The sequence below is a fragment of the Protopterus annectens genome, chromosome 12.part0, assembly GCF_019279795.1.
Source record: "Protopterus annectens isolate FY-2018-M chromosome 12.part0, PAN1.0, whole genome shotgun sequence".
Lineage (NCBI taxonomy): Eukaryota > Metazoa > Chordata > Ceratodontiformes > Protopteridae > Protopterus > Protopterus annectens.
Window position 1 is genome coordinate 509,929,377 of NC_056746.1, and position 25,191 is coordinate 509,954,567.

At 38.7% G+C, this 25,191-nt stretch overlaps 1 protein-coding gene across 1 annotated transcript in view; it reads right to left on the reverse strand.

The window, feature by feature from the left end:
- The window catches only part of ANKS4B (ankyrin repeat and sterile alpha motif domain containing 4B), a 128,561-nt gene extending 104,033 nt beyond the window's left edge, over window positions 1-24,528 (reverse strand). Inside the window, exon 1 of the mRNA XM_044089648.1 lies at window positions 24,238-24,528. Within this exon, the coding sequence (XP_043945583.1) occupies window positions 24,238-24,401 (164 nt within the window). The 5' untranslated portion in view covers window positions 24,402-24,528. The remainder of the gene's footprint in view (window positions 1-24,237) is intronic.
- Between the last annotated feature and the right edge of the window lie 663 nt (window positions 24,529-25,191).

Below are 25,191 nucleotides of genomic sequence, written 5' to 3' on the forward strand. Positions count from 1 at the left end.
TGAGGAAATTTACGGTATACAGATGTTTTCAAGGTATTATCCGCCTGGCGATGTAAGGAAACATCCAAAAAATGCATCTCATTATGATGATAGTCCACAGTAAATTCCACTCCCCAAATGTTACTATTGAGGTGTTCCACAAACTCATGTAGATATTCACTTCCTCCTTTCCAAATGAGCCAACAGTCATCCAGATATCTTCTCCAAATGTCAATTTTGGAAATATATAAATTGTGAAGCTCATCATAAATGATATGTTCCTCCACATACCCCATATAAAGGTCAGCATAAATGGGTGCAAACAAGGCACCCATGGCTGTACCCTGTATCTGCCAGTAGCAATCTTGATTGAAATAAAAAACATTTTTGGACAAAACATGTTCAGCCATACAAATAAGCAATGTGTTAGTACCAGGAGGGTAAATGCCGGCTTTGTTTTACCAGTATTCAAGTGCAGTTAATCCAGCCCAGTGTGGAATATTCGTGTATAATGATTTGACATCAAGAGTACACATTAACCAGTGTGGTTCTAATTGGGAGTCTGATACTATTTGTAAAAATTCTGTTGTATCCTTAAGTCTCGCCCTGACTAGTGATAACAATGGTTTAAGTTTCTCAGTAAGAAATGCTGACAGGGGTTCCGTAAGTGATCCTATCCCTGACACTATTGGTCTACCTGGTGGTTTATCAATAGATTTATGAATTTTTGGTAACAGATATAAATATTGTTTGGCAGGATCCGAAACTGTAAGATGAGAAAGAGTGTTAGCTGTGATAATGCCTTGTTCAACTGCCTCTTCTAAGAATTGATCTATTTCTTTTTTGAAGTTTGAAGTGGGGTCAGTGGGCATCCTCATGTAATGATGAGGGTTAGACAACTGTCTATTTCCCTCATCCCAATAATAATCGGAGTCCATGATGACCACCGCACCGCCCTTATCAGCCGGAAGTATAACAATATTCATATTGTTTTTGAGGTCAGTTAAGGCTTGTTGTTCTGTTGGAGATAAGTTGTGTTTGGTGATATTGTCTGAACCCATATAAAAATGTAAGTCCTTGATCACGGCTTGCTGAAAAACAGCCACATGTTTGTCCATCGGTGGATGGAAGGTCGACCGATGGAATTTGAATTCAGAAGATCTTTGAGATGAAATCTGAGGATCTTGTTGCCTGAAAAACAATTTTAGATTAATTTTTCTGCAAAATGCTATAGTATCAGATACAAAAGAACTTTCATCAACAAAGAAGCCAGGGATGAATCCACGACCTTTATTGAGTAATGTTAGCTCATCAGATATTAAAACATGTTGGGAAATGTGTATGTTAATAAATGCAGGATCTATTTCATTATTGAAAGAAAAAGATCTTCCAAGCTTTTTACCCTTGTGTTTACGTCCTCCCCTGTGCTGTTTGTTCCTAAAGGGTCTGTGGATGTATGCCCTCTTTTAGAGTCAGTGAATTGCAATTGACTGTGGATTCTGTGTCTGTTGTGGAGGACTCCTCACCAGAAGTAGTGTAGGAAGAGACCCCTTTTTTGAGTATAGATCTTGGTCTCTTTTTACGAACAGAAGAAAAGTTCTTAGTGCCTTCAGCAAATCTGACTCCCCTATGAGACTCAAACTGTCTGCCTTTGTCATAATCTTCCCTATCACGGGAAAATTTGTGTAATTTTTTGGTCTTTAAATTATTTTCAAAAGCTATGAGTTCTTTAGACAATTTGCTCAGATTGTCCCTAAAACTGGTCTGTTCTTCAAATTTTTTCAAATCATTGCATATTTTTTCAACTTCTCCAATATTGGTTTGAACTGTTCTATCATAAAAAGAAGCCAGTATATTGACAAATGACATTGATGTCTCCTGCTGGGCTTGTTGCCAATCTCTAAGTAAAATATCGTCAGGTGTACTGACTAATGGTTGTACCTTGGACCTAAGGCCTCTAGGTGAGATATTTTGGTTTTGGTAAGCTTTAAATAATTTAGAATGCCATATATTTGTCCGTAAGGTTTTGACTTTTTTACCCAACTGGCTGAACAGTAAATTGCAACCGTCAACTGGATCCAAATTCTGGCATTCAGTAGAACCAGCTTGTGCTGTTTTAATGCCAAACACCTGGATGTCATCCTTGCCTGCACATAAGCCAGACAAAAGTTTGTGTAGATCCACGACAATAAGTTGCTAAAAAATAATAAATGCAGTCAAACCTAATTAGTAAATCTTTTTGAATAGAAGAACCACAAAATCCAATATAGGACAATGCTGAGCAGAGAATCCAAGAGAAGCCTATTCATAGTTTCAGTCTGAGCCCAAATAGGGGAATAAAAAAGCCTCTGGCAATATAGCCTTAATCACAGATCTGGCTAGAGTAAGTCTGATGTTCACATGAGCTGTAATAATTAGCTCATGTAAAAAAACAAAAAAACAGTGTGTGGTCCTCGATAGTGTACCAATGCAAAAAGGATGTTGATCCAACCAACCTGATAACACTAAACTTATTGTGATGTAACTGAATACAATATTAGTAAATGTGAAAAAAATGGTAAATCTGTCAAGGTTAATCACTGATAAATGAAACTAGCTGCCTGGGGTCAAAGAATAGGGTGTATACCAAAACACCAAGTTCTGCTCAAAATTCAGTGATGCTTCTATCTTAAACTATATATGTTGCCCAACAAACAAGGTATTAAAGAAAATCCTAACTATGTTTAGGATGTAAAAGGCACAACAGGAGCTATATAAAGCATGAGATAAATCTCAATCAACACCCTGATAATTATTGTCCTACCAATAAATTCGCAGAACTATGAAAAAAACCCAAATGATACTGAAAAACACCCCTAGCTAATGCTGTCTGGAGCATAAAACCCTAAACATCAGTGAACCATTGGTATAAATCTGCATTATAAAAAACCCCTGATGAGAAATACAAATAAAGTCCCTAAAATTACACATATATATCTGTCCAATCTCAAAACAGGGGCTGTATGCCAAATTAGTGCAAACAAGATGATGGAAATATATATGTATATGAAAAAACTCTATGAATATATTCTTTTCAGAAATCAAACTGTCACCAGTAATGAAAATGCCAGTTGCATAGTGATGTTCGTATAAACATGAGGAAGTCCTGGCAAACACAATGGTGATTAATGTCCAGCCACCAAAATTTTGACAATAGATGTTAATCCAAGCAAAAATGAAGACTCTACTAGCTCGTACAAATTAGACCATCAAAAATACATACAAAATGCCTGTAGGTGATTGGTACAATTCTGCACCACATGGAGTGAAAACATAAGTAAAGGCATATATAAAAAATCCAAATGGTGTAATTACACTTCTTTAAATGTTCAATCTCAAAATGATACTGATTGTCAAATAAAATGCGAACAAAGTATTAATAAAAATCATATTAATAGATGAAAAAGTCAAACTTCCACCAGTAAGGGAATACCAGTTCAGCAATTGTGTTGATGTAGACGAAAACAAAGTCAAAATGAAAACAAGTCGTCGCCAACGACTGGAAAAATGATAATGTACCTGTAAGTCAGTCTGACAAGCCGTATGAGCTTCCCTCGGTTTGAATAAAAAAAAGAGACAAATCTCGCCCAAGGAACAGTCAAACTCCTAATGTATAAGGTCCGAAAAAGCGTTGATGAAAGAAAAATAGTAAAGCAAGACCGACAATTCCTTAATTGACTGTACACATCCCAAAACGGCCAATGAACATAATCCTGGGTTGAATAAACATCAAAATTTCCAATCTGGTCACCCAACGACAGTAGGCACTGGAAACCAATCTCATCCAATAATGGTATGTCTAAGACAGGAAGCTGATGTAAAGATATACAACCGAAATACCGATGCTAGCTTTCCATTGTTCCAGTTCCTGTTTCGTGCTAGCTGTTGGCGTTTAGAGGGCTGTAGATTGACGCCATTGTTGTGGTGTTCTGTGTTTGTGAAGGAGGACTCCTCATCGGTATTTCGGTTGTTTTGATTTTGATGCATACGTGTTTAATTTATTGTTAGACCATAACCACGATGTCAGTGTGAAATTCGTGCTGTGTGACTTTGAAGTTGCAGCCCTTAAAAGCATTAGACTGAATGTTAGACTGAATGTTCCTAATGCCAATTCTAAGGGCAGTCTCTTCCATTTCTCTCAGAATATCTGGTGAAAGGTTCAAGGGTTGGGTTTAACTCGGCACTATAACACATCCCAGACATTTCAACTAGCAGTAAAGAGCCTAGTAGCTCTGTCATTTTTACATGAAAATGAAGTGGAGTCGACATTTGATTCATTAAAAGAGGGCTTCCCACAGCAGGGACAAGAACTAATAAAGTACTTTTCTGATTGGTACATTCATGGTAGAGCACGGAAGTTTCTTACCAGGAGTACCTGCAAACACCGATTCCCCCCACTATTTCCAATACCATTTTGGAATGTTAGTGAGCTTAATGACCTGTGTTTGCCATGGACACAGGATACAGTTGAAGCGTGGCATAGAAGACTAAAGTGTCTCGTCGGGGACAGAGGTAAAAACTTGCATTTAATCCTTTCCTGTCTTGTTGGCAAACAAAACAGGGTGGATGAGCTGCAGGTTAGGTTTTCTCCGGGTTATGTGCCTTCTCTGAAAAAGAGGAAGCTCATAGAGAGGCACAATAAGTTTCAGACAGTTATTTCCAACAGAGAAGAGTATACGGCTGTTGAATTTGTGAGAGCCGTTGCTAAACTACTAAAAGTGTAATATAGTGAATGTTACTTTACAGGTTTCAAGTCATGTTAGTGGCTAATATTGCATGTGTATTGCATGTCACATTTTCGTTGTTCTGAAGTTTCGTTCAAGTGTATTTTCGTTTAAATGAGTTGTCGTTCTTGTGGTCTCGTTTTAGCTGTCGATCTTGTGAGCTGTCAAATATCTAAAGTAGATCCATATATATATATATATATATATATATATATATATATATATATATATATATACATATATATATATATACACACACACACACATATATATATATATATATATATACATATGTATATATATATATATATATATATATATATATATATATATATATATATATATATATATATATATATATATATACACACACACACACACACACACACACACACACACACACACACACACACACACACACATATATATATATATATACACACACACACACACACACATATATATATATATATATATATATATATATATATATATATATATATATATATTAAAGAAATCAGTAACACATACTACTACTTAGTACTTTATTCAGGCATACCAGTGGACTGAAATAGTCACTTTATGTGCCTCTGCTACTTTCTGTTGTAGGAGATCTGCTCTTCGTCTGTAAAGAGAAGACATAAGACAATTCTTGTATAACTGTATTTCACTTTTTTCCCTTAATATTAATTATAATTATTATTGCTAAGCCATTCCATTCGCTGCAGTACTTGCTTACCATGCATTTGTTCAAATATATATTAGTATCTGAATTATCATACTTTGCTAATCTTCCATTTACTTTAACTTATAAACACAAACAGTTTTGGTAGAATGTTTTTTTAAATATTATGCTTTTCATGCAATAGTCTCTGCATTTTGTTCAGCCAGAATGTGCAGAAACACAGAACAATTTAGAAAATCGTGGAAATTTTCATTTCCTAAGCTGTACAGAATTGTTTGCTTGATAGTTGTCTTCCTTAACAATTCTAAGCATATAAGGGGATGTTTTTAAAAAGTGTGCATAAATAATAGAGAAATAATAATACTGGTTATTTCTCACTTAAGTATGTACTGGACCTTCACTTGACACTACAACAAAGCCTCTGCCTCCCCAACTTCCACTCTGGCTAGGATATGGTTCCTGACTTCCTTCAGCCACCTTGCATGTGCAGTTATAATTGTTGAATAAATTACTTTCTTATACAACTAATATGCTAATAAATATTTCCTAGCCTACACAAACTGCATGTAATTTAACTACTACATAATTTTAAGAAATACTAAATGAAAACATGGAAATGCAAACTTTTTTAAATACATGAACAAGTAGTTAAAAGTGTATTCATGCAAATCTATATCAGTAATTTTCAGACACATATATGCAAATTTGTATTCTATACATACATATCTTATATTTGCATTTATACAATTATGTTATCACTTAAACATTTAATATGTTTGCATTCAGATGCAGTTCTGTGTACAGATATGTTTATGCTTTCTTTTCCATTATTACAATAACATTTCAGATACATTTCTGCAGGTAAACATATTTCTTCTAGCAAATACCTTCAATTATGCAACCTTCTTTCATTTTAAACTTATGTTTAAGCTATGTTAAATACAACCCAAACAAAAAATAATAATTTTATACTTGCTATATAACTCTGGTCTTCTTCCCTCTATCTGGTCAACTCACTCAGCCAGCTGGTATGGCCTACACTTCTGTAGGTCATCGTACTTGTGATGGCATTGCTGGTTGGAATGAATAATCCCTTTCAAGGTTTCCAGGTGTTCATTCGACTCCTGTCAGATATTGATCTTTTTCCAATCTGAACCTCTAGTGCATGCCTCAGTCTTTTGCAGATATGACTCCCAGAGAAGGTAGACCATTATTTTGGTCTACTTGTTAGACCAGCTTGGAGAGCGGCCTCATAACTTAACAGGTGCTGCCAGGTTTGGAAGGGCCAGAACCAGAATGACGAAAGTATGAGCAGGGTTGTGTTTCACAAGTTTAGAACCACTCATTCTGGGGAGTGACATCACCTTAACCAAATCCAGTTAACCAGCAGAGGCATTAGAGCAGGTAGTGTTATAACTGGTAAGTTTGGTTTAACCAAAAATGCTTTGTCACATACATGTTTTTTAAAGGAAAACATTCTAATTTCATTTATATGATGCAGAAAAAACAGAACACAATAATCATTTTTATTTCTTATTATTTGTAATTGCTGTGTTGCTGTACCTTACCTTAGCTATCCTTTTGGAAGTATTACTACTGAATGCCATTTATTCCATCATTGCAGCAGCAGTAATATTTATTTATTTGTTTGTTTGTTTGTTTGTTTTGGGGGTGCATACATAAATACATAAATACATATTCCTATGTGTATGATAACCACCTTTTATTAAGTACTGAGTGTTTTGAAGTGAGAAGATGTGCCAGATGATATTAGATGGCCAGGGATTACACTTTATGGTTCTGGAAACTGTAATATATATGACTTCATTTTCTTTTTTTGTTCTAAATATTTTCAGATTTGAGCATATCTGCATACTCCTGCAGCATGCTGGGGAATGCTAAGGTGTGCTGCAGACTCCGCTGCTTTCCTCAGCACATTCAAGAAAACCTGAAGTTGCATTCATGAACAGACGTAAGTGACTTATTTGCAAAAGTGGCCTTACATGTTTGCTTATTACTGTGATTCATAGAAATTAGCATAAAAAGAGCCTAGTTGGAATGCAAAACGTGTAAATGGACTTGAATTTTACCCGAGTAAGGTGGCAAATGTCTTAAGGAACCACGTACTTCTTAAAGTAAGGAAAAAATAATGATAATATTAAAATTTAGTATGAAACAGAAAATATGTACAAAATAGTGAGTTACATCAAAGACATGCTTATTTTACTGATATCATGGGCATATTATTATGGCTATAGTGAATAGTGTAAAGCTGTCATTTATAACTGGGAAATCATTACAGAAGCAGTGGGAAATAATTGGTGATCACTGATAAAATCAGTAGTTTAGTGTCATGTAGTGATTGTGAATGGATATATGTGTTTTAATTGTGAAGTACTGAAGTAGTAAGAATGTGTTCTTGTCTGAACATACATGTGTCCTTACTTGAAGATTTCCGAGTATCACTGAAGAATGAAAAATTACAGTGCTTTGAATACATGAAATGAAAGTGGCTAGGGGAAGAAATGTGTTAAAAAGTGACTGCTTTACTGTTGTGAATGATGCTGCAGACTTTGCATGTGTATAGAATTATGTGCTTTGTGTTAACTTTTTTATATGAGGACTGAAGGCACACATGATCATTGTTGTGTTGCTTGACTGATGATTACACCTTTTTTTGTGTATGACTGTGGCCTTTGTTTTTTTTATATGCAGTAACTATGCAAAACAAGGGATCATGCCTGAGGAAGGACAAGTTCAGCCATGAGGAAAATCAGATCCACATGGTAGCTATCAGGACATATGGGAAACATCTCTTTGGTAAAGCAGGGTCCAGACAAGCTGAGAGGACAAAAGTTTGTAATCAAGTTGTCCTGGACATTAATGCAATGAGTGGCAAAAGCTGTATATTAACACAGTGCAAAAAGGGCAAATGATATGGTAGGACATGCCAGTGGCAGGCTGGGGTAGGATGTAATTAGAATTGCCCGTACCAGTACTGGGGAGGGCCACCAACAATTATCTCATTAACACCATTAACACCTCCTCTCCATCCATGAGGATAACTATGACGCAGGCAATAATGGCACTGGAATAATCAGAGGTGGTATGGACACTGGCTATTACCAATGTCTGCAACAGCAACAACCATCTGCTTAGGAAGGTCGGTTTAAAAGCATTACCATCTGTTTATACAGAGAACTGAATGTATTCATGGAATGATTACATTTATCCTATGGCAATTACTATTAATAGGTGAACCTTCCACTTCTATAAAAAATGACAATGAAGGCAGTGTGCATGTTAAGGGTCCTCCCCAACTCCTTTATAAGCATACGATAGTGTATGCTATTTCTTGAACAGGACTGTAGTCCATTTATTTTTACAGGGTTAGAAGCAGAAACAGTTCCACTATACCAATTAATGTTGGGGAGATCAACAGCAGAGTGACTGTTGGTGATGATGATAAAATAGTTATATCTGTGAGCAACCTGAGGAAAGTGGCATGCAGTCCCCAGTCTTAATGGCAGGATCTCACACCTCACAATTTGTTAATACCTCTGCAGGAAGTGACAGTGCATCATAATATCAAGCCACTCAGTCTTGTACAGGAGGAATACCCCTGCACCTCTACACCAGTATTAATGAGTTATCCTCTGCCTATATCTCCACTTTCTTGGCTAGTGAGCACTACTGGGCACAGGTGGTTTGGGCTATAAAAGACAAGCAACTCACACCTTAAAATAGCAAGGATAGCAGCAAGTAACACCATTTTCATGGATTGTAAAGGTGATACGATTGGCAAGTCTCCTCTTTATATAGCCTATCTACGGAAAAGCGGTAAATTTCCACTATGAATTGCAAATATAGTTCATTAGCATACACTGTTTTAGATAATTTCTCATTTACATTTCATTATAGCTTCATTTCCATATGCTCATTCATGGCCATCAAGCGTTAGCTTAAGTGTCCTCTATGAATCATGGATTAGCTACTCTCATTTGTGGACAGCAAGGATAGCCTTTATGCCTCCACTTAATGACTACAAATACTACCCATAAGCTTAACACTGACCTTTAACAATTTTGTCCATTTACTAGCAAGCACTGAACAGTAACAAATATTTGCTAGCATTACAAATAGTTTAAACTGTACCTGCATAGCCGCATTAACCAAAATGTTGTATACTGAAATAAATCCTTTTGACATATAAGTTATTTGTTTCCAGCCACTGGAAGCCATCTTGTAGACAAATAATCATTTTGGCCTTGTATCCTCACCTCTTTTTTCTCATTTATCAAATACCACCTCAGGCAAGGGATCTACATCTCTCACTACAGCAGATTGTTCAGTCTCTCCAACATCTATCTCATTATCTCATTCTGCCATGATGACTCTTGTAACCTTGCTAATGCTGACTGGGTGTTCATGAATACTTATGCATCATTTGGAAAAAATATCTTCAATACAGATGGAAATTCAACTTGTACCTGTCTTTTCCTCTTAATTCTTTTATCACAGCCAAAAATTATTGCTGCCTTTGCTGAAGGGCAATAACTAAAAATCATAACATCTCTTGATCACTCATTTCTTACCTGCCTGTGCCACAAAGCCCATTTCTTTCTCATACCATGAAACAGATGGAATCAGCGGGATATCTGGTTCATCAAATAACCTTTACTCTCAAACAACAACAGCATGTATGACTTTTCCATGCCCAGAGCTCAGTTTGCAAATCCAATCCACAGTGCCATATTGGATTTCAGAACACCTAAACAATTTAAATTGTCTTCCCTTTCTAATACACTACTCGCTCACAAGCTCATCTTTCTTGCTTCAGTCTCTCCAGCTGTCTCTCCATCTTGTGTTTTATATAGGTTCAAATGGTTTATTATTAAAATAATTTGGAAAACATTTTTGCAATAATTACTTACTCGAAAAACATTACTGAAATTAACAATAACGACCAATCAAAATAATAAAACAAAAAAATGTCAACAATTTGAAATCAAATTGTTGACATTTTTCAAACTTACCTTAACAACTGGTGATGTTCAACACACATTTTGCAGGGGGGCAAGGCCCTGAGTATCCCCCATGTGGGAGGCTGTGCCCACCACACTCTCTGCTACTTATGTATTACAACTGTGAGATCACACTACAATGAGGAAAAGGGTAAAGTTCCAGATCCCCACTGTAGTGCAATCTCCAATCAATATGTTGATCTCACAACAGAGAATGCACACTCACATTTGCTGTTGCAAGTTCAAAATTTTCGAATTGCCATTATGAAACTTTGATAAACTGACTTTCAACAATCAAAGTTCGCATAACGGCATTCAAAATTTTGATAGTAAGCCTGTCCAAACATGTCTAAGGTCTAATCTCTTGACTTCCCTAGTAAATTTTTCAGTGGTAGCAAAATGCCATGATGCTGCTTCATTATATCACCATCATTCACTTCAAACTACTCTAATTACCTGCTATCGCATTTCAGATGACCAGCTAAAAGTCTCAAATTATGCATTATTCTTTCCACAGCCATACTAATATCTGTTGGTGACAGTCCCTTTATCACCACTGTTTGTTCTGCACCATTACCAGGCTGAGGGTGCATCTTAAGTTCTTTACTACTATTCACTTTCTCCATAAATATTCATTGTCTCTATCAAATCTACTTCATCTTCAGGCCAGCTCCATGGCATACAGCAGTAAAGCTCTAACTATGTCGCAGGCAACCTGAAATTAAATAGTAGTTCAGGCAAGTGTAAGAACTGATGGGGAAGACGGGAGAGTGAGCAGTCATTGCCCTGCTCACCAGTTCTTGGGGAAAGGAAGCAAATCTTGCTTGCCACATGGATTACCCTAGCAGAATCACTAGGACTCTTTGCCTTACAGAGCTCAAGCCTGGTGAGCCTGCACTGCATTGTGCAACTCACATAGTAAGCCAAGGGGCATTCAGCATTCAGAGTCATGCTTCCACTTGAAGGGCAGCTACAGCGTAGTTCAGAAGAGCCAACATAGAGGAGTGGGGTGCGTCACCCGAGGAGAGGGTAGGTTATCCCACAAGACCAGTAAGCTGTCCACTCCCTAACACCTGGCTCTAGGTACAAGTGGATGAGCTCACTGGGGAATCCTGGGTGGGAATGAAAGGGCTGTAGTTTTCTTGCTTCACCCTGGGATTCCTGGCTCCCATGACCGCATAATGAATGGATTAATTGTGTGCAAGTAGATGATCCTTTGAGCTTAGTCATATGTGTGTGTGTGTATGTGTGTGTGTGTGTGTGTGTGTGTGTGTGGGGGGGGGGGTTAAAATACTTCATCTTGGATTTTCTTGTGTTCCATCACCATCATCTTAAAACGAAAACCTTAAATTTGTAATACCCCCAGTTTCACATCCAAAAATAACTTTAGCTGGTACTTTTTATCAAATTTCAGACTTTATAACACAGAACAAATTCATGGAGACAACCATCTCCTCAGCACTGTGCAAGTGCCACACCACACCACTTTTTAAAAGAGGGCTGGGCAATAGAGATGGAACATTCGCATGTCTCACATTTACCTAAGGATGTGAGCAGTCAAGGAGAGTGAGTTCCATTTTTCAAATTTGATGTCTACTAGGATCATAGGATCTTAGGATCATAGGAAGTTACTAGGCTATTGGCACTGAGGCCCTTATAAGCCTAGCCAAGAGTTTAGCCCATGCGTAGACAAATCAGCACCTGATACCCCTGTCCAGCAGTGATACGGGTGGAATCCCAGGGATGTAGTTTCTATTTCTCATCCAGTTATCCAGGTTGCGCTTAAAAAGGGGTAAAGAGGTACTCTGCTTGACATGGAGAGGGAGTCTGTTCCATAGATAGGGGAGTCTCTATGACACAAATCTGTCCCGCCAACATGTCTTATTGATGTCACAGACCAGGTTGAGGCCATGTGTTCAGGTTATTTGAGTGGAGCTTGACTTGCGGATATGCAGCAGTCCCATCAAGGCGGGGCCCGAGATCGCCTTGTATGCCAGACAGAGGTCACCTCTGAGGAGTCTGTATGAAACAGAGTAGAGGGATAGGACTTTTAGCTTATCTGCGTATGGTAGATTTTTGAGTCCCTGGATTCTCCTGGTGAGGAACCTCTGTGGTTTCTCCAGCTGCTGCATGTGCTTTGTGAGGTACATGTTGAATGGGGTGTTGTACTCAATAATGGGCCTTATAAGGGAAGAATACAGGGATGTTATGACCTCCTTGTCCCTGGATGAGATACCCTTACTTATGAGGTGGGCCATGTAGAAAGTTTTCCATACAATGGAACTTTGGAAGCAACATGGTGGTCAAAAGTCAGGTTGCTATCAATCTGGGTGCCCAAATCCCTCACGACCGACTGCATGCTTAGGACATTGTTATTAATGTGATGATTTATGGGGACATCAGTCTCCCCAAAGGGGATGACGGTGGATTATTTTGTTTCAGCTTGAGGCCATGTTTCTGGCACCAGTGATTTGTTTGGGTGAGACCCTCTTGGAGAATGTCCACGTCACTAGGAGAATTGATGACAGCTCCAGCTTGCAATCATCTGCAAACTTGGTCAGCCATAGCCCACTGGTTTTGGCCTGCACCTCAGAAAAGTATATCCAAATAACAATGGCCTCAAGATCGAACCCTGGGGTACGCCACTTGATACGGTTCTACTGCTTGAGGCGGCTTCCTCTATTTTGACTAGGTGGGTTCTATCAGTGAGCTAGTTAGCTACCCATCTGGTAACATACAGATTGATGCCCATTTGAGAGAGTTTATCTAGTATTCCCAAGTGGGGGATAGTGTTGAAGGCTTTGGCCAGGTCAAGGTAGGCAGTGTGCACTGTCTTCCACTCATCCATGGCTTTGATGGCTGTTGACTGTGACTGTCGACCAGACGTGACCTCCCCTTGATGAAGCCAAACTGTGTGGGATCGAGTGTTTGGAGGTTGCCAATGTCCTTGTTAATGAGGTCCATGATAATCCGTTCCATGGCCTTGCAGATCAGGCTAGTTAGGCTGAAGGGTCTATAATTTCCTGGATTGGTGGATGCTCCACCTTTGTGTAAAGGGATGACAGTGGCTGTCCTCCACTCAGCTGGGACAAAGCCGGTACTCAGGCTTTGGTTGAATAGTGCACCTAATGGTGCTGCAAGTTCCTGCCTGAGTTCATGTAGGATGCAGCCTGGGATGTTATCAGGTCCCATGGAGGCCGTATTTTTTGCCTTTGAGAGAGCAGTGATGACCTGATCCCTAGATATAAGTGGAAGGGGGCAAGTACTGGGAATGTCCTGATTTACTGATGGGGGACAGAGGGGTGAAATTTTCAGTGAATCTGTCAGCCAGCAAGTTTGCTATATCTACGGCATTTGTATATGTGGTGTCCATGACCACCAGTTCTGAACAGATCTGAGTGCTACCTTTGAGATTGCAGACATATGTAAAGAAGGCCTTATGATTGTCTCTAGTAGATGTGGCCAATTTGGACTCGAAGTATGCTTTGAAGGATTTCACTAGTGCTCTTATTTGCTTGTTTAGGCTATGAAGAGATTGCTTCCAATTGGCCACCTGCTCCTTCTTGGTCCTGGACAGCAATTTTTTTCTTTTGTTATAGAGTTTATTTATTGCAGATGTCCACCAGATAGGTTTACTCTTCCTTGCAGAGGATGATTTAGTCCTGTCAGGTATTTCTGATTCCATGCATCCATATAAATGTTCATATAGTAATTTGGTATAGTTTTGGATACTGGTGCCAGTTCCTAGAGAGGGGGAGAGGGCTGTGAAGCTGTTTATAGCATTCCTCAGGAGGCTGTAATCAGCTTTGGAAAAGTTTTTTGTTTGACCCTAGCTAGAGGGGGGTCGGGGGAGATGGTGACTTCGAACATGACCGCTTTATGGTCTAATCTTACAAGGGAGGATGTCACTGCAGGGATGCTGCAGTGGTTACTTATGTTGGTTAATACCAAGTCCAAGATATTATCACCTCTTGTGGGGGTACTGATTAGCTGTTCCAAAGCATTTGCATTGACAAAATCAAGGAATCTCTGGACATTTGTGTTCTGGCATGAGTAGTTCTTCCAGTAAAAGGGTTGAATCTTGATAGATTCAAAGAGGTCTAGATAGGCAGTTTGGGCATCCTGGGTCAGATTTGGGGGCTGGTAGCTAGCTATGATTTGTATAGGGGTCTTGTCAATATTTAACTGCACCTGGGGTGTCTCCTATGTGTCATACTATTTGACCAGCCTAGAGGTGTGTATGTCTTTAATATATATTGAAACTCCACCTCCTTTGGCTTTAGTATTCACAGTTTGGGGTCTGACTGTATGATAAGATGAGTAACCAAGCATGGCTAGGGTGCTCTCTGCAGCTTTGAACCAGGTTTCTGTGACTGCACAGATGTCAGCGTTTTCCAGGGTTAAGAATGCTTGTAATGAGTGCAGTTTCATGTTTAGACTCCTAGCATTTAGCAGCATGACATTTAATTTGGGTTTTGTTGAAATGTTTATGTTGGTAGTTTTAACCTCATCACTTTTTCAAAAAAAAAGACACTATGGGGGAGGCAAGTGCCTTTGCCAGATCCCTGAAGCCCAAGTGAGACAGATCCAGGCCATCTCTGGCAAAGCATCGTGGTCTGTCAATCCTATCTTCCAAGGCTGCCAAGTACTGGATCCCCCTGGAATGACACCAGAAACTAAGCCAATTGTTAAAGTCAATCATTTTCTGTTTGTACTGAGGCATCATTCTTGGTGATGGTAAAATGCTGCTTAAGGCTAGGGACATACCTGCCTGTGACATATACATCAGCGAGTTCAATCATGTCTCTCTTCATATAGTCCAGGGAGGTACGTCTCAAGTCATTCACACCAACATGGACTATGACAGTCATAACAGTACCTGTTGTTGAGAGACTTGAGTGCGTGTGTGATATGGTGGATTCTGGCCCCTGACAGACAACTAACTGTGACTTTCTCCTTATCCAGCCTGGTTAGAGGCACATCTGTGTGTCTCACAATGGAGTCTCCTAAGACTAATATGTTGGGTTTATGGTTAAGCCTTAGTGGTTGTGAGACACAGGTGTGTGAACTATGCATGGTATGTGATGTGGAGGGCTGTGGAGATCTTGTGTGTTTTTGCCTCGGAGGTTTTTGCCTCGGAGGTCTCCTTTGTTTGGGTATGTTTTTGTTGAGGACCTCCACATATGTGGGTGTGTGTTGTGTAGGTGTGAGTGGTGTTCAAGGTGTAGTGATTGTGTTGACAACCTTCTCAGTGCCAGATATACTGGCTTGTGAGGGAGAGTGCATAGACTCTAGGTTCCTAATGTAATTGCATCTCTCACAAATTGTGTTCCTAGGTGGTAGTAGTAGGTGGTTGTCTGTGTGCATAAGGCAGTTGTTACACTGTCTCAGGATGCTCATATCAACCAGACTGGCAGGAGAAACTGTAGGAAATTGTCCATCCATATTTTTCAGAATCTGAGAGAGAAGGCCAGGGAGAGCTAAGGGGTTAGCCTAAAGCCCAAGTGCTTTAACCAAAACTAAGAGGCTTAGAATAACACTTACAATTTAAACAGGCTATAAACAAGCAGTAACAAATGTAATATAAAATATGCAATTGAACACTTTAGAGAACAAGCTGCAGCAAGTAGCAGAAGAAGCAAGATAAAGTAATGGAGCAGGAGGAGGAAACACAAATACAGTAAAAGAAGCTGAATAAAGTGTTTTTTTTTCATTAGTAAAGTGGAAAGGGAGAGAGGAGGAACAGAAGAAAATTCAAGGTTAAGGAACTAAGGGGTCTGACCTTCCCAAATGGCCTCTGTATTAGGTAGAATGAGCTAATGAGATGGGACTGGGAGGAGTGTCCCTTATCAAATTTACAGTAGGTGCGGGCAACAGCAAAAGCCACAAACTATAAGAACACAACGCCTTTAGGCCCCAGAATCCACACCTTTCAGCCCCAGAAACTGGACCAAAGCTCCAAAGGTGGTGGTGTTTCAATATTCATAAAGGATGTGCACTCTTCCAGACTGGTAGCCCAATATAACACATCAGAGATACTTCAGGTGCAGTTAACATTGGGTAAGACTGCAATTCAGGTCGTAGCCTGCTACAGGTCCCCAACCATGTCCCAAGACTCACACTCCACATTCCTAAGCACCCTGGAGAATATTAGGGTCCAACCTAACACTGTCATACTAGGTGACTTCAACTACCCCCCCCCCCCCATTAACTGGGAAAACTACACATGTACCAATACACTTGCCCAACATTTCCTGGAATTCATTAATTCCAATGCCCTGGACCAGCTCATTCTTACCCTCACTACAGGTAGCAACATCCTTGACCGGGTCATTACTAACATGGGCGACCGTTGCTCTACACCAATAGTCAACTCCTCCCTGGTTAGATCCGACCACAAACTAATCACTTTGGAAATCCACATCCCTCCCACCCTACCACCCCCCCCCCCCCCCACAAAGGTAACCACCATGAAAAACTTCTCCAAAGCTAACTTTGGACTCCTAAAAACAGAGATGGCTAACTTCACAGCACCCATGCAAATGGAGAACAGTTGCATGACCACCAGATCATGCACCAATGCACAGTGCTATACGAACATGTACACAAATGCATGGATCTCGCCATACCCAATAGAACCAAGACGCTCTCCTCCAAAAAAAGGAAGCCAATCTGGTGGTCCCCTGCCATAAACAAACTCTACAACAGAAGGAGGAAACTGATGCAGAATAAGGTGAAGTCCCAAAACTGGAAAAACTCTCTTATCAGCCTCAACAAAAAGTTGATATTCCTCATCAAATCCTCTAAAGCTAGCTATGAAAACAGAATTGCAGGAGATAGTAAAGACAACCACAAGGCCTTCTATAGTTTTTGTAAAGAATCTCCACGGCAATACCCAGATTTGCTCTGAGCTACTGCACAATGTTACCTCCTATACTGAGCCAACAAATATTGCCAATATACTGGCAGACAGATTCAGTGCCAACTTTACCCCCCAAGGGACCAATCACAATAACAGTAGATTGCCAGGCACCCAGTATTACTGCTGCACAGGTTAAAACAGCACTGTCCAAGGCAGGAGTGCAGGTGTATCATCTGCAGCAAGGAGCCTAGCATGTCCATACTCTATAGTGCTGTGTCTTTGAGGCAAGAGATTGCACATGCAGGGTACTTTGAATGCACCCCCCCAAAAGCAGCAACTGTAGACTGTGCAAACTGTCAAAGGTGGGGTTAGAAATAGGACAGTCCCCAGGACTGGCAGACTTGCCTACACCCTAATACCTAAGTCTCATCTGCATGGGGAAAAATGGACCATAGAACTATTTTCCTAATGTAGGAACAAACAGGTCCACTGGCTGCAGGGTAAGGAAGCCACTAGCCAGAGTCTACAGAACGCAGAAATAAAAATTCTGTCATGAGAGTCAAAGAATTATAAATAATCACCAAACATGATTTCTCAATTTAAAATGCACACTTCTTGAACTGCTGAATAATAACTATATTAATGGACACCAATAAAAACTGAAATGAGTAGTTTTAGTAACACATTGCTGAATGCCAAGTTTAGCTGCCTGCCTGCCTGCCTGCCTACAGAGCCAGCCACTGCTTTTTAAAGTTACCTCTAATAAGCCATTTTTCAATTTTATGTAACTTTTATTTGGAATTTTTTGATTTCCATGTAGTGGACCATCAGCTGATCCCAGTGCCTTTCCTTGACTGTCTTCCAAGCATTCCTACCTCCAACCAAATTTAGTGCTGGAGAAGAGAGAGAGAGAGTCATTCCAAGGCAGTGTTTAAGGGGTGCTTCACCTATTTGCTCTCCTCACCTCTGCACACTCCCAGTAATACCTCAAGCACCAGTGCTGAAGCACTCCCACCCCCGGGCAGGCACAACCATCCACCTGTGTCACCTGGGCCATAGTCAGAGCTTTATCTCTCTATGCCACCAGAGCTGGCTTTTGATTCATCTTTTTATGAATTTCTGATACAAAGAAAACCATCAAGTAATCACTTTATAAAAAAATGTGTAAAACTTTTAGCACCGAAAAAAGTTTGCCATGTTTTAATAAGATAGTCCCTCCCAACTCCAGAAAAATGAGCAACATTTCTTAAATAATTGAGTGCATGAATTATTAACCTTGACAGCTTAGACTGTTTACATCAGGATTATGCCAATACAAAATCATCACCAGTAATTTGAGCTCAAATCCAGAAATATATTATCTTTAATATGTAAACTCTAAATAAAGTTGTAAGTTGAAAATTACCCATTAAAATCAAACATATTAAAATTATAATTGTACTGACTAACTAAAATTACTCATTAAACACAAACATGTACAAAAGATGAAAGGTGATTGTACTGATCAAGGTTTACCAAAAAACAAAAAATCTCTTCCAAGTGGAAGGCATGCTAACTGTGTTCCCACCACTAATACTCATGCCATGAGCACTCTCATCATGGGGGGGGGAGGGGGGGCACTTAACCACGAACCCTCACCATCCACAGCCTCTTATGACCATGTTTGCTCGATGCTCATATCTCCACATCATCTCATAGCACAAGTCACTGCACTTCCTTTACTAACATTCCATTAGTATTCTGCACTGGTAACTGCTGCTACTTTAAAAGCGCAGTGTCATATGTACTTGTAACGCTGAAGAGTTAAGACATTGCAGACAAAACAGGAGCATTATACAACGACCCCCCCATTAATATTCAAAAACGTGCACGCTGATTGGTCAGCGTGGACATTGTAAATCCGAGTTATAGTAATGGAAAAAGGTCCGATCGCCCAGACTTTTTCCATTACTATAACTCTTGCAGCAACACTGTCTCGTTATGTTAAACGAGTTTAACATAGCGAGACAGCTTTAAAAAAAGCAACGGAGATTCTCTGTTGCTTTTTTTAAAGCTGTCTCGCTATGTTAAACCCATTTAACATAGCAAAACAGTTTGTAAAAAGCAACGTAGATCTTGCTTTCTCTGTTGCTTTTCTCAAAACTGTCTCGCTATGCTAAATGGGTTTAACATAGAGATACAGCTTTAAAATAAGCAATGGAGATTCACCATTGCATTTTTAAAAGCTGTCTCGCTGTGTTAAACCCATTTAACATAGCGAGCCAGTTTGTAAAAAGCAACGAAGATCTTGCTTTCTCCGTTGCTTTTTTCAAAACTGTCTCGCTATGTTAAATGGGTTTATAGCAGACAGCTTTAAAATAAGCAACGGAGATTCTCCGTTGCTTTTTTTAAAGCTGTCTCGCTATGTTAAAAAGCAACGGAGCTCTTGCTTTCTCCGTTGCTTTTGCCCACAGCTCTGATGTACTGCATAGGCATACGCATGCGCAGTACATCAGAACTGCCGCAGAATACCAGACAGCTGCGGAAGGGCAGCAAGGAGGCATTATACAATGCCATTATTTAAGAAAAGTAATTATTTTTTTTCTTAAATAGTGTCATTGTATAATAGCAATAACCCACGTCTGGGTGTGGGTAATGCTGGATTTACCCACGGTTGGCTTTGTTTGGCCACTCGGGCTTCGCACTCGTGACCAAACCACACCAACCGTGGGTAAATCCAGCATTACCCACACCCAGGTGTGGTTATTGCTATAGTAATAGCCTTCAGTTTTGTTAATTTCTGGGTCAGTGCTCCAAGAAATGATACTATGAGTGTTAGAAGGAGTTAAAAGGGTTTAAACCATGAGCTCATCAAAACACCTGTAATATGACTTGTTATATTAACTTTACATGATAAACCTGCATTGGTAACTCTGTTTCAAAAGCTGTGACTTGCTAACTAATCATTTACTGAACAGAGATTATTGTGTACTGATGTTTATCTTTGTCCAATAAGTAATTGTGTTGGTTGCTTATCTTCAAATTCTTCTGACTTTATTACTTTTTGCCTGGGTCCCGGGTCAAAGCTGAAATGTGTCTGGAACAGATTACCTCATTAACCCTGTTATCATACAATAAATAAAAGAAAATAAACCACAGATTAAATAAAACAGAATAAATAAAGTTCAGTGGGAAGCAGCACTGGCAAGTGATTGATGTAGTTAACAGAATCAAGTAAACCTGGGTTTGACTCTGACCATCTCCATTTATGCATTCTCTAATTCTAAGCAAACCACGTACTGACATGTACTTATCAACTTCTCCTGAAAACAGACATGGTGCATCTTTGGCCTTATCTGTTTACCAAAACAAACAAACAAACAAATAAAAATGTAATCACTATTAAATAAAAAGCACTGCTGACTTTGTGAAATATTAGAAAACACGAGTCATTAAGGGAATGGTACCGTAGAGCTATCCAGTGACATACTTATTTATTTTTTCAGTGATTACACTTGTGGATGGAAGGAAAGGGTTGGGGTAGAGAGAACGGATGTTGGTGTACCTGTGTACTTCGTTAAGACCTCTGAGCTGATTGCTTGTGATGAGTGTATAAAGCAAAAGAGAATGTGGAAGTATGTCACAAGATAATAACAAAAGTTTAGCCAGAAGAAAAAGGAACAACAGACAGTTGCCATTATGTAATTCTCCTTAATCCAGTTATAAATAACACTGTATAGGTTTTGGCAGGAAAACTGTGCTTCTTTGAGAAGACAAAACATGAAAATAGGACTGGTGTTCCAGAAGGGGTGTAAAAAAATGAAAATGTACATAGATAAACATAAGAATTAGACAAGATTTCTGGAGGGCTTTATTTATTTGTTTGTTTATTGTTGGTTAACCACGGTAGGATTGATCCCAAAAAAAAAAAAACACTTCACCTACATCATGGGAGAACATCAGTACAACACAGAATTGGAAGAGATATTCAAAGCAATAAGCAATACAGAATCTACCAGATACATAACTTAAATAGAAAATAGATAAACTTACATTTAGCATATGTTTCTGATCCTTATTAAAACATTTTAAAAACATATTTGTAACAATAACAAAAGAAAAATGTTGATATATTTTACAAAAAACAGAAGCTATGGAAAAACATTACATTACATTACAGTAAACAATCTTCCCCTTTGGCTTTCTTATATTCCACTTAAATTCCTTCTGTTGAATTAGCAAGTATGACTATGTCAGAGAGTTGGTCCCTACTGCAAGCAATAAGATTGTAGTGCTTAAGATGGATGCTCAATGATTAAACAGGTTTAAGCAATGGTGGGATAGGGAAAGACGAACAAGCTAATCTTTATTTAAGGTAAAGCATGAGTCAAGTCTGAACTTCTGTAATTGTCCCACTGCTCATAATACTGAGGGGAAACTGGCATGATGCACTACCATTACCTATGGGGAGCACAGGTGCTTGGTAAAGAATACTATTGACTGTGGACATGTGCATGACTCCAACAAAGTCTCATTAACAAGGTAGCCTTCATTGCATGTACACATGACTCATGAGAGTTCAGGCACACAAAAAGAAGTGATCCTAGGGTCTTCTTATTTTTATGAGGTACCTGTCAGATACAAGAGGAGGGGAGGGGGATGAGGGCATAAAAGGAAAAATCCTTAATGACTGCCTGTCTGAAGACTTTCCTTCTTTAAATCACCTCTCACTCCTGTCAGAGAGAACAAATGGATGCAGTCGCGGGGGGAGCAGAGGAGAGCTTCATGTTCAGCAGGTGTGGGAAGAGGAAAAAGGCTGCAGGTAGGATCAGAAGGATACAGGGATGCAGAGAAATGTGTGCAATCAGCAGAAATAGATGTATAATGCCACTGTACTAATCTCTCAGGAAAACTCATTTGGAATTATATGTCTAGTTCTGTAGGCTTCAACCACTAAGTGCAAATACATGATAGAACTGAATCAAAGAACAAAAAGTGGTGAGGATCTTCTGGCCAAAGCCTAAGGAAATATCATAAGGAACCTCAATATCTACACATAGCAGAAAGGAAATGAAAAGAGGGGGACAACAAGAGAATGAATAAAATGCTTCAAAGGCATAAATAGTAGACAGGAGGCTAACATCTCCCAAAAACAAACACTTAGGGAACAATGGCATGCAATGAGACTATAAGAAGTAGGTACACAGTGATGTGAGGAATCAAATCTTCACAGAAAGGGTGGTGAAACAGACTCACTGAAATGGTAGAGCCAAGCACACTAAACATTAAAGCAGTTCAGTAAGGCATGGGGTAGACATAGAAGAAAAATAACAGTACACATGGTAAAGCCAAAATAAGGATGGAACTGGAGTTTATGGCAAGTAGTCCCAAGTAGACTGAATAAGACCTAAAAGTCCTTGAAACCTATAGGATTACCTTTTAAACCATTTACCCTGTGCTACACCAACTGTTTCACTTCATATTTCATTATTAAAGCTCTCTTTATTGACACCCCATTAATTTATCGCATTTTAGCATTTTGGTTTTCATGTGTTAACAGTTGTTTTGAAACAGAATAGGTAGACTGATAGCTGTGGACAAATATTTATAATGTAGCCAGTGCAAAAAACATATGTAAGCATTTAATAACCACAAAACCAGCAAGCAATTCACTACATTAACTGAATTTTGAAAAGAAAACTCTGCAAACTTATTTACCTTTTCATTATTTACTTATTTTTTGGTTATAGATCAGATTTTCTTTAAATACATTACAACTCTGCTTGGAAGAATCACATGCACTTGTAACTGAAATCTAATCAGTGACTCACACAGTCTAGTGTGTTCAGTTACTTATTTGTTTGTTAAATGGGCAAGTGATATGGTCTACAGGCTATTTTCACCCATGACCAAGGCAAAGGTATGCATACAAATGATATAGTATTTAATAAGAGAATTGATCAAATAATAATAGACAATTAAATGACAACAATGAGCTTAAAATAAGAGAAAAAACATGTTTATTGTTAGTAATACTTACTTCTGTCCGCATACTATAATGTATATTTCTTAAAATAAATAAAATGTATTGTAACATTTCAGGAGGTATTTACTTATTTATTTGATAAATGGGCATGTAAGCTGATCCCAACAGACGTTTTTCAGCCACCACCCAAGGCAAAGGCCTCAAAATACAAAGTAAAAAAAAAAACAACACAAACAATATATTTATGGTGACAGAAGACAACACAATTAAGGATTAAAATGTCTGAGACATTACATAATCAGCAACAAAACACATTTTGTTCATGAAATAAACTACCATTCAAGTAATACACAATGGCTAGAGTCAGTAAAACTGGAATAAGTGGGGCTGTGTAATAAAATAAACAAACAAAAAAGCAGCAATGATGTCCACATAAGTGCAGCAAAACATATGACCAATTGAGCGATTACAAGGATGAACAATATAAACAGCCAAGCTGCAAGAATTCCTGATGCTTTGTTACATTCAGCCTGTAATGTTTCTGATTCAGCTTATGCATCACTTTTACAAAGCAAAATGTTATGAGAAAATTTACCTCACCATGTGATGCATCAGTTTAAAATGGCTGGACAGAAAACACTGTGTTGCTAGTTTCTGTGTACAAAAAATTCTGCCTCTGTAAAAACTAACTGTAAAAATAATGTTCACTCCAAAACAATGTGCTAGGCTGGGCAATAATATCTGAGAACTGTCCATTTTCCTTTTGGTAAGAACATGCATCCCAAGGATATATTTCAAGAATAAGTGATAAAAAAATCATAAAAACCTGTACTGTCCACAAAGACGCATCAAGGTTGATGTTAATCATGAACAGTATAATTTTGTCACTCATTTAAATCTTAACAAGAGATGGATGCTTCTACAAAAATATGACATGCTTCGGACCTAGTTCTACTTACCCTCTGCTGCAGCATAACTCCAGTGCCTCAAGCTGCCCGTGGTAGCTTGCCAAAAGTGTGGGGGTCATGCCATCTTCATCTGCAGTATTCAGATCTTTTTTTGTGGCTTCCTTCAATAGCTCCAGGTAGCCATCAATGGCTGATTTGTGGTACCTGGTTGACATTTTGGAATGCTCTGTCCTCTTCAGTCAGTGGCTCTCACCAGCTGTTCTGGGTGATTGCACCTCAGCTGAAGTTGTTTCACTGATACTAGCATGTGAACAGTAAAGGTGTAAATCAGAAAGCAAAGTCCATCCTCTCATTATGTTTGTTAAGGAGGCACCAGGAATTCAATCTACAAGAAATGTGGTAATGATCAATGTTTTTTGCAACTGTGATTATTATGTATGATATTACCTTCTAGTTTATCAGGTGAGAGGAGTTATATTGAATGCTAACAGATTGCAAGTAAACTGCTAACAAAGTTCCTTTTCTCAGATGTATATATTAAACAGACAGTATAATTCTGTTTATTCTATTTTAGGAGGCTATGATATGTGGACTTGTACATAATGCAGTAAACAAGTTACAATGCAGTCTGCAATTGAAAATATCAGTCTATGGCAGCATTACACAGGAGGTACAAATTTTTATTTTACTTTAGTCTTTATTTTCCTCTGTTTATCTTCTACATTTTATATTGTAAAGAAATCTCTATAACTTTTTTCTCCTTACTCAGGTAGAAACATGCATGTTGTCTTCCCGACAATCCTTCTTTAACCTGTATTGACCCATTCACACACAAAAAAACCTCTATCATACATACATATTCTGCCAGTATTGCTGAATCAAAGAGATACCAGTACAAGAATTACACCGTCTGCTTTGGTCACCCAAAGGACTGTGCAAATCTGCAGCAAAGGTGAAGCCATATGTGCCTTTTTTATCAGTTCTGCATGCCACTTGATATACCAT